At 37.1% G+C, this 14,534-nt stretch overlaps 1 protein-coding gene across 2 annotated transcripts in view; it reads left to right on the forward strand.

The window, feature by feature from the left end:
* Positions 1–14,534, forward strand: part of LOC126856680 (uncharacterized) — a 64,654-nt gene that overhangs the window by 26,473 nt on the left and 23,647 nt on the right. For both annotated transcript variants that reach the window (XM_050605415.1, XM_050605416.1), the window contains exon 4: positions 6,741–6,833. In XM_050605415.1, coding sequence (XP_050461372.1) covers positions 6,741–6,833 — 93 coding nt within the window. The remainder of the gene's footprint in view (positions 1–6,740; positions 6,834–14,534) is intronic.

Consider the following 14,534-nt stretch of genomic DNA (forward strand, 5'->3'; position numbering starts at 1 on the left):
CGCAAACTACCCCCTCATTATTCGCGCGTTTGCTCGACGGACCCACCTCCCGCCCGCTCTACTCCGACAATGCCGCAATCGGCAAAGTTTACAATAATATTGTTACGCCAACATCTGCATGCACCCCATAAATCATCCTCGATTCTTTTCTCATTTGGACCCTCCGCTCCGATCACGTTGGAGCACGTTTGCCAAGCTTTGTGCAAGAACATCCAACATCCATAACATGCAAGTAACTGTTTAACTTGATTAAACTTTTTCTAGAGTAAAAGTGTATAAAATGTATATTTTTTCACAAATGCATAAATAAAAAATGTATGCATTATATCAATAATAGGGAAATATATAATATCATTATATATCTGTAACAATATTATACAGGAGATTATATACACTTTCTATAAGATCTTATCTTTTAGGTATAATAAATTTCAAATTGCCTTTCCTCCCTATTCTCGAAAATTGATCGAGGATTGCTTTTACATACATATATTTGCCGAAATGCAAGAGAGGATTGAAATTTCAGCATTCTGAGCTGTCGGAAAAAACGGCCGCGATATTGTCGCGGCGTGAAAATGAAATAGCAAGACGAGCAAGAGTGAAAAGAAGTGAGCCTCTCATCCATTTTCAAGTCGTTTTATTCCTTTATTATTTCGTTGCATTCTCGTGAGAATCTCACAAGAGAAGAATTGAGCCGGAGCGAGACGCAAAATGGTAAAAAGGATGGTCATGCCTTGTGGAAATTCCAGAAGCAAGATGGAAATATGAGACAAGAGGGTGGGGCGCACTTTAGCGGCGAAGGAAGGGAAATCCGAGAAGGATGGGGGAGAAGGAGGAGAGGTAAAGGCGCTGCCTTTAAAGTAAGGGTGCCGAGGGGAGCTTGAAACGTAAACTTTATTCTGGACAGTGCAGCTCCGCGATTCAATTATTTTTGCTCAGCCTGGACGAGACGGTTGCCCTTCCGGGCCCTTTCCTCCCCTGCTAGCTTCTCCTCTCTCCGCCCTTTTTACCTCCCTTCTCTTCCTCCCGCCCCTCTTTCTCGTTGCGGTCGGAGTGGCAGACGCTTCTAATTTCATTATTCCCTCTCGAAGGACCCTCTCCTACCTTTTTCTCGCCCCCGCGGTTTATTTCCGCGCAAAGCATTTTCGCTCGCTTCCAACTGCTATTCTCTCTCCATGTATCGGGTGGTATTCAGAAAAGAAAGAAAAGAGAGAAAAAAAGAGAAAAAGAAAAGAAAGGAATATTTATACCGGCGGATTAAACTTTGAGAAAATATCCGACGTGAAAGGATAGATTTGTCTTTGTTTCAACTGGATTTTGTTATTTGTAATTATAATTTTATTCGTATCGATCTTGTCCGTGTAACTGTAATATATTATATCGTGCAGTTTTTAATCGAATGCGAAAGTCTTTGATTAGAAATGGCCATTCGAAAAAATTCGACTCGCTCGCTTGATGCAGAAATATTAAAAAATTTTTTTTTTGCGCAATCTCGCCGGCGGAATTTCACGTCGCGGCGCTACTTTTTATCCTCGCTCCGCGAGGGTCGCGTCGCTGGAACGAGGTATATATGGAAAGGGCAGACGGCGGTTGTTGCGTAACCCGCCCTTTCCTCTTTCTCCATTTTCGTCGCCGAAAACTGCAATTTCCCGAGGCAGGAAGGAATGCGATTAAGCGTTGATGGCTTCCTAAATGCAAACAACTCCGGAAACCCATAATCACCGGAGACAATCGCTCCCTCTTTCCCTCTCTCTCTCTCTCTTTCGTACCTCCGTCGTTCTGGCGACACTGCAAGGGTGCTGTTTTACAAGTCAGGAATGGAAATTGAAAGGGGTAGGTGTGTCGATTAGCCAGTGCCTCTTAATTCACGATTATCGCCGCCCGCCGCGGTATTCACTTCCGGAATGTAAAATGGCGACGTCGGCTGGCATTTGCGTTACTTTTTATTAGTTTTTTAGTCGTTTTAAACCCTTCTCGCGTATTTTCAGCGCTCGCAATTACGAGCATTACATTTCTATTTCATTTATTCTTAAAAAAACTATATTATTTGTAATTGAAATCTATCAATTTCTACATCTCGAATGCTCTACAATTTTTTCCTCTTATGCCTCTTTTTTTTTTTTTTTACACAAAATTATTTGACAGTAAGCTATTTGGCTCTGCTTATAATCTTTGATAAATAGATGATTTGACTTGCCGCCAACCTGCCGCGTTATTGCACATGATGTATCTGTATAATATTTATTCAATACGTTCTCATTCGTATCGACCGAAGGGATGGATCGGAATTTGGATGTTGTCGTGGATCGGACCTTTCTCTCTCTCTCTCTCTCTGTCATCATGCATTTTCTCAAGTGGCCGGATCTCATGCGGAGATGATATTAAAACTACCCCTCGAAATAGCGCCCCGAGGGTGAAAACGCATTAACGCCACTCGTTGAGAATGCTCGTTATTCTTAAGGGAGAGAATGCGAATTTGACGAGAAAGCGTATTTATATTATTATAATTCTTTTATTTATAAATAAGTTTTTTGTCAAAAATTATATTTTTCTTGATAAAATAAGTTTGCGCATTTGTATATTGCCTCTTGTTAGACACAGAAATGTGTCCAACTTTTGCATGAAATAAATGAAAAAATAAGAATCAATATCTCTCTTGCCAAGTTTGGAGTAAGGAGTTGCGCATGGTGTGGATTTCAGGTGGATAGGCATCTTGATGAAAAAGAAACGAGGAAAATGCTAAAGTCAGGCCGGTGGATTCATTTATAATCGTCGATAGCTCGTCGTGAAAACTGTCGGCAAAGTAATAGGAAAAGTTACGGCTAAAAAAATGGCCAGCAAAGTTTTCCATTAATCTACATTAATGCTGCGCGAAATCTTGAAATCTTGGTACGGACGTTTATTCGCGCCTGTTGCGTTTAGCAAAAAAAAGCAGCCTAAGGGTCCTGGTAAACACCCTCATAAGCAATTAAGCTGCTTAGAGAAACCCCGCCGTTAATTTATTATCTCTGTCCCTTCTAAGCACGCTCACGGGCACGCTGATAAACGACGCGCCGAACTAAGAAGTCGTCTTTCAAAGCAGCTCCTTAATTACGCTTTAAGCAGTTTGAAGTTTCTCTCACTCCGAGTATCGTTTGAACAACAGGAGCTTTGATAAAATTTAAAATAATTTGCAAGCAATTTGATCCCTTTTCTTTGCATCTCTAATTCGTTCTAATTAATTTTTTAATAATATTTAAAACGTCATATTTTTAAAAATTTTACCGACAATTTTCAAGTGAGTAACTGAGTTTCTATAAATCTTTAAATTTCAAATGTTATATTAAATTTCTAAATTTAAAACTTTTTCTACTAAGTGCTATATGGATATATACTCAAAATTTCACTCAATCTCTCGAAACGACATACAAATGCTCAAAGTCTGCTGAATATTCGATACTGTTCATATTCTCAGATATGGAAACGTCTTGAAATCTCGTTGTCGTTCTCGCGGAAACAGCAGGTAGAGACCGTCCTTCCAACTTTATACTCGACATACGTGTGTATCGATATCGAGAGAGGAAGGTTTGCGGTGAAGGGTTGATACAGCACAGTCCAAAGTTTGCCGACAGTTGGGGAAAGACGAGAAATGACCAGCGGACAATGGGGTGCGTCGCCGATGACGAACTCTCGGCCTGCTTTCCCGGAGTCGCTCTCGGCGAATTGTTGGAACAGCCGCAAACAAGGGGATGGGGCGAGTCAGCGTTTCTACCATCGACCCCTACATCGCTACCTCCCGCCACCCCTCATCACCCTTCGTCACCCTTTGCCTCCCACCTCCCTCCCCTCCGGGTTATGTCCCAAACGGTTTACGCATTCCCGAGCGACGAAGGGGCGCGAAGCGTTGAATATTTCTGCTTACAATTATACCCGCGTTGTTTCCCGACGCGTTGTTCGATACTCGGAGTTTTAATAATGCGCCACTACTATTATACTTGGGCTGCTTAAAACTCGGATTATTCGCGCCGAGAATTCTAATCAAAAAATCTTTCGCGAAATGAAAATAATTGTACAGATTAGAGTAGAAATGTAATGTATATAATTATAGAAATTATGTATGAAAAGACCAACTAAAAATAACTATAAACATCAGATAAATGTCGAAAAAATGTAAAAATTTACAAGTTGTTTTGCAAGTTATTTTTCACTCATCTTTCTTTTGTAACCAAAAAAAAGAAAATAAAAGTAATTGATAATAATTGAAATTGACAATGTGCACAATTATAGTCGAATTTTATCAAGCGGTTAAATTTCCTCACAGACTTTCTGTAATAAAAAGTAAAAAAAAAAAAAGAAAAACGGTTATGCAAGAAAAATCGTATTTTTCCGGCTTTTTCCTTTTCTTTTTTTTTTGTTTAGTTTACTCTCGCAGGCTGCAACGAAACATACGCGAGAAATGGCGGCGACAGCTGTCGACGTGCGAGTTTCGATGCCGTTACAAAATTTTGTATTGTAAAACTCGAATATACGTACATGGAGCGCGGTGTCATTTCTCACGGAGAAATTATTGCCGCGTGAAACAGCAAAGCGGACACACACAAATCTCGTTGGTATCATTTTTACAACGATAATGATAATGGATACACCAATGCTAATGTACATATAAATAATAAATGCAGCGTATAATGGTGAATAATAAATGCAATGTACACAACAGAAAATATAATAAATAAGAGAATGATACGGTGTTGTTTTTATGTTTATTGTTGAAATTTAAATTGCAAGGATTTCTTTTCTGATTGTTTATAATTTGAAAATTGTATTAAAATGGTACTTTTAGGAATATCCCAACATAATATTGATTTTGATTTGATAAAATAATAAAGTTTTAAATAAAAAAATTCTTATAATATTATAATATTATATATATATATATATATATATATATATATATATATATATATATATATATGTATGTGTGTGTGTGTGTGTGTGTGTGTGTGTGTGTGTGTGTGTAAATTTTTATGAGAAAACTATATTCTCATCATCGAAGATGTACCAAAAGAAAGGGATCGACTGGTAGGCCATTGGTAGAAAACGGTGTATCCTGGGTGATAGAATTTTTTTAAGCAAAATTTTTCTCGCCGCACGAAAAGAAGTGTGTTCAGTAGCATGAAACAATAAATAAAAACCTCTCTCTGGAAACGTGCAAGCGTCGTGTCTAAGGTCGAAGGACGACGGAGGGAGGGGGGAGGGGGAACGAGTTTCAAGAGTGCCATAATTTACGCTCCACTTCGTTTCTTCCTCGTGTATCTCTAACATGTACGAATGAAGCATAAATTCACTCCGTACTCTCATTCCTTATATTTGCGATCCATCGCCGCGAGAGGAAATTTAACGTTTAGCCGTGCGAGAGGCGTCTCGACAAATTTTCCGTTTCAACAACTTGAATTGAAGATAACTGATGTCTTTTCCCAAAACGAAAATGAAATTACGATATTATTAAGAGCGTTAATAATAATGCGTTTTGAATTAAAAACTCTAAGCTTTTAAATTTTTTTAAAGAATATTATAAAAGCAAAGTGTGTCGAAAAATATATGTGCATGTACAAGTGAAATATTGGAAGAAAACTTTTGGCGAAAGAGAATTCAAATTTTGAAGTTTTAAAAGCTCAAGTATTTTCATCGTTTAAAGAAATTTTGATATCTACGAGATTGCACATTGCAATTCAGCGCTTTAAGAATAAATAAAATTATCATCTAAATAGATACTAAATAGATTTTAAATAAATACGCGACTAAATAGAAATGCGAACACGATTCGACTTTGTTATACTGAGAGAAAGAAAAAAAGGAATGAGAAGAAAAAAAGGAATGAGAAGAAAAGATATGGAGAAAAAACGCTCTCTCTCTTCAACTCTCCTCTGTGAACTCTTTTTTTCCCGAGATATAGTGCGGCACCTTGTCTGACCAGCTCCACCCTTGCCCACCTTTGTCCATCTGTTCTCTCTCTCTCTCTCCCTCTATTTTCTTCCTTTTTTTTTTCTTTTCTTCTTTGAGTCTGTTGCGCGCGAGCTTGCTATTTATGAGGGATTTGCCCGCGGGGATGGAACATACAATTTCAACTGATATACCGTCATCTTTCCCTTTGCCACCATCCTTCTTTCCCGTTTCTTTCCCGTATCGTCCCAATTTTTCTGCTCCATAACGCCTAACGAGAGTCGGTCCGAGGAGGGATCGTTTTTCACTGCGATAACCGCGAGTAGCTTGTTCAGCTTTCTTATTTTATCGGCATGATAATTTAATCAGGAAGTGAATCTCGCCCATGTCAAACACAAGAGAAGAAATGCGTGTATAAATCAGCATTTTTTCAGCAATTCTTTAATACTCGCGTCTCCTCCAACATTATTTTGCTCGCGTTGCGTCCCCATTTTGCTGATACAAAATGCTTGAAATAAATATTTAAATGTATATGTGTGTGTGTAGAAATGTTGAAACATTTTTTTTAAAAAAAGACTTGAATTTTAGAAGAGATAACTAGTATTTTTTGCAACAAACTATTTTTAATATTAATAATCTTAATAAAAAAGTATTAATATTTATGATTTTTCTATCATTTTCTTACTTTAAAATATATATATTTATATTATACATATACTTATCTATAGTTGTGTGATATACTTACAAAAATAGAGATATTAATAACGATAAATTAATCTATAATAAAAATAGCAACATAACAAGAGCTTTTTCTTCTTTAGGAGCTGCAGCGGCGTCGCGAGTTTACGTTGACGCTTTATCCCGATTAGCTCGTCAAGCTCAACTAGGCACATGGGGCGGTTCGAAGGATGTAGGTAAGTGAAGAGAAACTTTAAATTGATTATTCTGAATCGAAGAGCATGAAATAAAACTCGCTTCATAATCTATTCGATTGACATAAGTTGAGAAAGAATGGATAGAAAAGCATTGATGTCATAAATGAAGAAATTAGCAGCACTTGTCTAGTTTCTACAAAGTTGAACAAGAAGACAACCTTCTACAATGTTTAATAATCTCGAATAAAAGTTAAATTTGAAAAACAGTATTCTTTTTAAACTATTAAAAAAAAAAATAAACGATAGACTACCCGCATTAAGACCCACATTAGAAAATAATGCTTTATATTGTTCATCGATATACATATTTAACATCCAGTTATTATGTAAAAGACTTTTCTTCCTTAACTTATCACGTAAATCACTAATTGTATTAAAATAATTTGCTTACTTTTTTTTTTCTACATTTTATTTTTCACGTCATATTTTGATTTTTTCGCGATCGGATCTTAATATGGTGCATTCTCCTGAAATACACGGTATTTTCGTCGAAATAAAGCGCAAATAAAGCAGTTTCTACTTTTCGAGAGCCCAAGTTTGCATCGCTTCGGAACGGGATGAGCTTTTCCGAGGCTTCCAAAGCCAATAAAGCGCGTTTAACCATCGCTAAGCTGCAAAAACTCCCATTCTCTCTCTTTCCCTCGTTCGCCCTGGCTCTAGATGCCGACGAACGAAAGTTGCTAACAAGATCATTGCAGCGTGATAAGTGTACGTATTAAGCCGCGGGTCGCTGACCCGCGAGTGAAGCTTGCGAGTTTGCGAACTTTTTAAAGCAGGCTAAGACACAGTCTTAGGAAGTCTTCCAAGTGCCAACGACCGAGCGAACCATTTTATTCGTTCTCAACAGTGGGCGAGGATGGGTGAGTGGACGAATGGTAAGGGGAGAGGGGAAGGGGAGGGCATGGAATTCGATCAACCAAGATAGTGATCTTTGATCGAGATCTCGAAGCTTTTTCGGGTTGATTTTTCTAATCTTTTGATCTTGTTTCGCGGCTTTGATCGAGACGAGATGAGCTCTTCTATTATTATACACATACTGAAATATTCTCTTATATTAAGCATTCTTACACAAAACTGGATAGAGTATTTAACAATTAGATTAGGATATTTTCTGTTTTTAAATCTTAACTCGAATTCAATCAATTTTTTTTTTTTTTTTGACATTACGCCAACAATTTAAAAATGTATTAATCGCAGTTATTGTTTGTATGGAAGGGATAGGGAGGGTGGGAGGGAGGGAGGGGAGGGAGAAAATATCATTGTCCCGAAACGAAACATTCAATTAATCGAATTAATAAATTCGTCGATAAAATTATTTGTGCCATCTTGCGCACAAAAATATATGGACATGGGAAGACAGCGCATCGTTGCATTGTTGTTTCATAATTAATTAGCGCGTTTCGAATTAACTATTTTATTTTTACAAATAATATTTCAATGTGGAAATGTTATCGATCATGTTGGCTCGATCTGTCGCAATATGTTATACAATCGCTCGAGTGTTTCAGCCACGCCACTATTTTATTTTATTAATTTTCTTTTAATCCTTATTCGATTGTTCTTTTACAATCAATTATTGTGTTTTTTGGCCAGTGATAATTTCTGAAACTCTCATAATTATACCAAGTCTATATGTAGTTAATTATACAAATTAATTATATATATATATATAGTTACACTAATTATACAATAAATTAATTGTACAGTTGCCAACACATTTTATAAAATGTTTCGAAAATAGTTACATTATTGATATTATTTATTTGCATTAAGAACAAAGAATAAATCTCAAAATACAATATAAAAGGTAAAGATACAGACAACATGAATATTATACAGTTGTCGCAATAATTATTTCAAAAATGAAACGTCGCGCTTCAAATTACGTATAGATCTGTGAATAATTAACATAAAACCCTATGTAATTTGCAATAATTAATTTACATATGTATAATCAATATAATTTACATAAGATAACCTGTGTATGGTTCACCCAAGTACATATACCTGCAGGCGCAGTAATTTAGTTTATTGCCATGTTTGCCCTATCGAACAATTTACGCCCAACAGGAATAAAAATCTCTCAAACGTCCAGGCACGTTAATTATTAAAATGGCACTGTCTTTAATTATCTTTATCAATTATCGCAAAAACTCAAAAATTTAAAATTAAATTTATAACAGCAAATCTATATTATATTAAATTTTACGCATAGTGCAATTCAATGATTTTATTTTGCTGGAACAATATAATTTTTTTGCACATATATAGAAGATTGGAAACATGTTCAGATTAAAGTACTCGTGTCATATTACTGGTTTTATGATGAACCAATATAAAAAAAATATTTGCATTTTTTGGCATTTTGCATCGCAGAATCACGAATTAAAAAAAAATCTATTGTTATGTATATATATATATATATATATATATATATATATATATATATGCATTTATGTATGTATAAACGCGCTTTAACAATAATATAACGAATGTGAATTAACGCGCGTTTGTATTATCATGAAACGAGAAAAAAAAGGGCATTGGATAAACGGCCAAAATTCGCTCCTAAACTTTGCCTATATCTATATCCTGTGAAAGAGAGAGAGAGAGGGATCACGCATAATTGCGTTAAATTACGAACATCCAAATTATCGGCATCGGCATCTCGTGTAATTTGGTGAATTTTGCGAGCACACTCTTTATGGCAACGTTTTTCACGCTTTTCCGCTTGTGTTAATATATAATGATTTTGAACACGTCGGTACATTTAATATAAAAAATATAAAAATTGTAATGATACTATTTTTTTCCTCCATGTATATTCTGATTCATACAACTCGTATAATAGTCGAAAAGCACGATTTTTGGCCGTTATAGAGGATACGTAAAGATCATTTACGAAATAAAAAATATTTGAATTGTTTTGACATCGTTATACGTGTACAAGTCGCAGTCTATTTCACGGTAGATATATCCTTTACGCTCATCATCGTTCGCTTTTCGCGCTCTGGCTCTGTCGAGAGCCGCTCTTCCTGCAACTTTAATTCTAATCGCCGGAAGTCTTGGCTTTCTCCGAGAGCACCGCTAAGGAGTGCTCCGCAAATAGCGAATTGAACAAACATCTCATTTTCTCTCTCCTCTTTGCACGTCTTGAGTATTATAATCGTTTCGTAATGAACGTGTCTGTTCTCGAGTTATTTGCAAAAAAAAAAAAAAAAAATCAAAAACTATGGAAGAGACGATGAGATCAATTTATTGTAGAATATAATTACATGGATTTTAAATATAATTATATTTAAATCAATTTAATTTAATAATTAAGTTAATTAAAAGATGCATTTTTTAATCGTTTAATTTTATATTTTTTATCTTATATCTTATTATCATAAACCATAAACATATATATGATATAATGAAATGCCTATAAGAAATGTATAAAAATAAAATTTTATAATTTTGTTATTAAATTAAACTTAATTATATTATACTTAAAAACTAATAATACATGATAAAAAAATAGATATAAAAGTAGTTTATAAAATGACATTTTTAAATACAAAGTTATAGTATAATTTAAAGTTGTATCTTTGTAATGTGAAAATTATACTAAAGATTTTTCAGATATTTTTTCAAATATAATACGTGAAATTCTTTTTCGCGCAACTTTGGAAATCTTTATTCGCGGAAAATTGCTGCATTTGGGGCGGAGGAAAGTCGCCGAGTCGACCTTTACGCGATTACATCAATGAAAATTCGTGCAGGAAGCACAAAGAAATCTGTTTTCGCTATCTCTTCTCCCCCCTTTACCAACTTTCCATTCAGTCGCGAAGGGGAGCCGCGAAAATTCGTAGCTCACGGTGTTAGCGCAGGGCGAAATGAAAATGCGACAGCGAAATTGCCAATATCGTCACCCCGGATTTTCTTCGTTCCGCTTCTTTCCCGACCGCGCTCTCTCTCTCTCTCTCTCTCTCTCTCTCTCTCTTCCTTCCGATGAGGCAATGAAAAGAGATGGAAGAGATGTCGCTCGATTCTCACCTTCTTGCTGGCAAATTCGCCGGAATTGGCGACAACGAGCAGGACAGACATTTCTAAATATATACTTGTACTACGTATAAATTTCAGAATATTTCTTATATTATATTCTTTGCGAACAAAGATTTCATCTTTTCAGTTAATTTATAAATTTTATATATTTTCCATTCTATATTTTATTATTATAAACTATGTTTATGATTTACATTTGACGTCACAATTTCTTTTAGATGACGAGCATTTACGTTTCTTTCTTCGAAAATATTTCTCTCTTTTACAATAATACATAAATTTTGCTCGAAACTGCTACTCTACATGTTTTATTTTTTTCCGACCACAATATAATCCGTCGTCGTCCACTCGTCGTCCCTCATGTATATTCGGGATCTCGTAGCGCGACTCTGCGTATGGTCAGCCGCAGCTGGCAGCGAACGTGCCACGTGTCACGTGTCGGTCGGAGCCTCGCGAAAGCGTAAGGGTGAGGAAACACAAAGAAGGATAGATAGAGATAGATAGATACCACGGCAAAAAATGAGGAAAATAAATTAATTTAATCTGTAATCGTTTAGAAACAGTATGAATTAATTAAAAGAAAATTTTTATATTTACACGAATGCGTTTGTGTGATCAATATAAATTTTTTCCACTTTACTCTCGATAAGATTATTTAAATTATAATATAAATAAGCATACGAAATGTAAAAGCTGCTTTTGTCATTGAGAAAACAGCGATGGATAATTTTCAATTTTTTTATTCTCGACAAACCTAGAAGTATTTCCGTCAGGAGAAACACAATCGTTTACAGCTTGCGACTACTTTTATGACTTATTACGCATTCCATATGCTTATTCGTATTATAATTTTACATTAATGAGAGTTTAAACGAGAGAGAACCGAAATGTCTGTAATTAATTGGAATGCGCGATATAACTGACTTTATTGTTTCTAATTATCTGCATTATTAAGCGCATTTTGCTCTTCTCAAGTTATTATTCCACATCACTTTTAAAACTATATAAAGCTGATACGATCCGTGCGCAGTATAATTTATAAAAAAGTTTGTGTATGTGTTGGATGTTTTATCGTGTACAGGGCGCGTTAAAAGAAAAGTTTACATTGAAAATAACTAATTTTATACAAAATCATATTTTGATTAATTTGTGAATGATTATTATAAAAGGTAGTTTATGCAGTGCGCGTGTACATATGTTAATTTTTAAATTATTAATTTGCATAATTATTTCCTCGCTTTATATATATACAATTTCACTTTACACAATATACGTGCATGTTATTTCCTGAATTTTCCGAATAATATTCGGCGCGTATCTCTCTCTCTCTCTCTCTCTCTCTCTCTCTCTCTCTCTGTCGAGTCAAACTGGCGAGTAGATAGAGATAGAGAGCGCGACAGGCAGTGGAAACGGACGGCGGACGGGCGCGTCAAAAGCAGAGCGCGTCTACGCACTGCGAAGCGTGCAGAGCGAGCGGTCGGAGAGGGTGAGAGAGAGAGAGAGAGAGAGATGCACGAGCCGTGAAGGATATCGGACTGTTCCTTGCAACTGGCACGTTTCATCGGACCTCTTCGAAAGAGAAAGAGAGAGGTCCTCGTCTCGAGTACCGGGAAACGCGCTATCTCCCACTTAATTGCGTCTGGTATCGCGCACGATATAACGAACAGCCCAGACTGTTGCCGCGTGTGATAAGGGACTGCAATTCTCCCCCTCTCCCTCGCATTAGTCGGCGCAAACAGACTCGTTTGTTCCACGTTGTAATTATTGTTGCATTTAATTATTGGGCCGGATTCTATGCGCCCAGTCCGCCTCATCCGCCAGTCTGTTTGTTGTCGGAAACACACCACGCGTCGCGGAATGGGGAGAGGCGGGGTGTGGTTGAAGGCCACGGTGGATAGAGAGAAGCAGGCTGCAGGAGAACATGGAAGAATTGGCGAGCAGCGTCGAGTGCTGTCGAGTGTTGCTCGACTCGATCATCTTTCTCTCTTCATCTCTCTCCTCCTTCATGGCTCACTCTGCCATTTATAATTCCATGTATTCATCCCTATATACTCGATGTAAGTTTCTAACATTTTCCTTACTTTTTTTTTTTTCATTTTTGTACATGTTTTTCTAAATCTTTCCAAGAGTTTTTTTCTTCTGTCTTTTAAAATATTTAAATTTCAGCACGTTTTGCTACTTCTCGAAACAAGTACAGTTCCCGTGCGAGTTTTTTATCCCTTTTTCCTCTTTCTCTCTCTTTCTATCTAATGTTCCTCTTTGGCATCCACCGCGTGTCGCCTACGAGCGCTGTTCGGGTCGGCACGTGGGTTTTTATAGAGCGATGAACGTGTACTGCACGTAGACGCGCACCAGCTTACTCTTCGTCGTTGCGGTCGTCGTCCTCTGAATCGTCGTCGTCCGGCTTCCCCGTAACGTCGTTTTGCGGAAAATGGCCACTTTCCCGCAGACGCGCTCGCAGTTACACCCGACAAAGTTACGACGTTCCGAAATTTCAAGTCCGAAACTCGAATCGTTAGTTCTTCGAGCGTCTCGAGTCTTCCTTCTCCCTCTCTTTCGCTTCTCTTTTTTTTTTTTCGCCTCGATATATTCCGATTGTTTATTAATGTAGCCAATTATTCGTCTTTTATAGAAAAATGATGAGGAAAAAAATACGCGTCTGTGTGTGTATTAAAAGTGGAAAGGGGCTAAAAAATGAAATTGAGATTGAGATTGTATGTTGGAAAAAAATGGATTGAACTGGAGAGAGAGAGAGAGAGAGAGAGAGAGAGAAAGAGAGAAAAGAGATATTTTTTTTTCCTCGTATAATCTTAAAGTACATGTAAAGCGTGGCGAAAGGATTGAAATCCTCGGTCTCTCCACCATAAATCACCCCGGGGCGCAATCTCGCTGCAATGTCGAACGGCAGCCTCGTTGAAAGAACGTGACATGACGGTCCTAATGAAAGCAGCAATTAAGTAGGTAGAACGCGCGATCGACCAAGTTTCCGTCCTTTTCGCGAGCGCGGGCGGACGAGAGCAAATTACGCGACGATGGCAATTAATAAAGCCTCGTAATGGCGTTCGCGGTTGTATCGCGCGGTCCTCACCCCCTTCTCCCTCCCCCCTATGCAATCTCATCGTCGTTAATCATTTTAACGAGTGCTTTTGTTAACGCCCCGTCGCGCGATAAGAGAGCGTTAGAAAGGATCGCGCGAATCGGAGATATTAAGTATCGCGTTATCGTTATGTGTACAAGTTTGTATTTTGTAAAAGTTGCGGCAAATTCTTATCGTACGAGAGTGACGGAATCATTGAAGATTACGCGCAAAGATCTCTCATGATTTTTTACGCTATTGTCATCGACCATCATCAGTCGCGCGTCTTTCTTATTGTCCAATAATTTTGAAACGCTTTGGATATTAACGGGGAGGCAAAGTTTCGCTCGTTTTACTTGCGCGAGAGGAAAAGGGATAACGAATGGTTCGTTACGATCTTAACAACTTGTAACAAGTTACGTAATAACAATACTTGCGCGAAACTCGTACAACGTGGCTCTCTCCTTCGCAAGAAGAATAATAATGATATATTTCTACAAGACTCTTGTAATAACGTAGCAAATTCTTTATCGCAACTCATATAATAACGCGATATA

Source organism: Cataglyphis hispanica, chromosome 19 (assembly GCF_021464435.1).
Source record: "Cataglyphis hispanica isolate Lineage 1 chromosome 19, ULB_Chis1_1.0, whole genome shotgun sequence".
Taxonomy (NCBI): Eukaryota; Metazoa; Arthropoda; class Insecta; order Hymenoptera; family Formicidae; genus Cataglyphis; species Cataglyphis hispanica.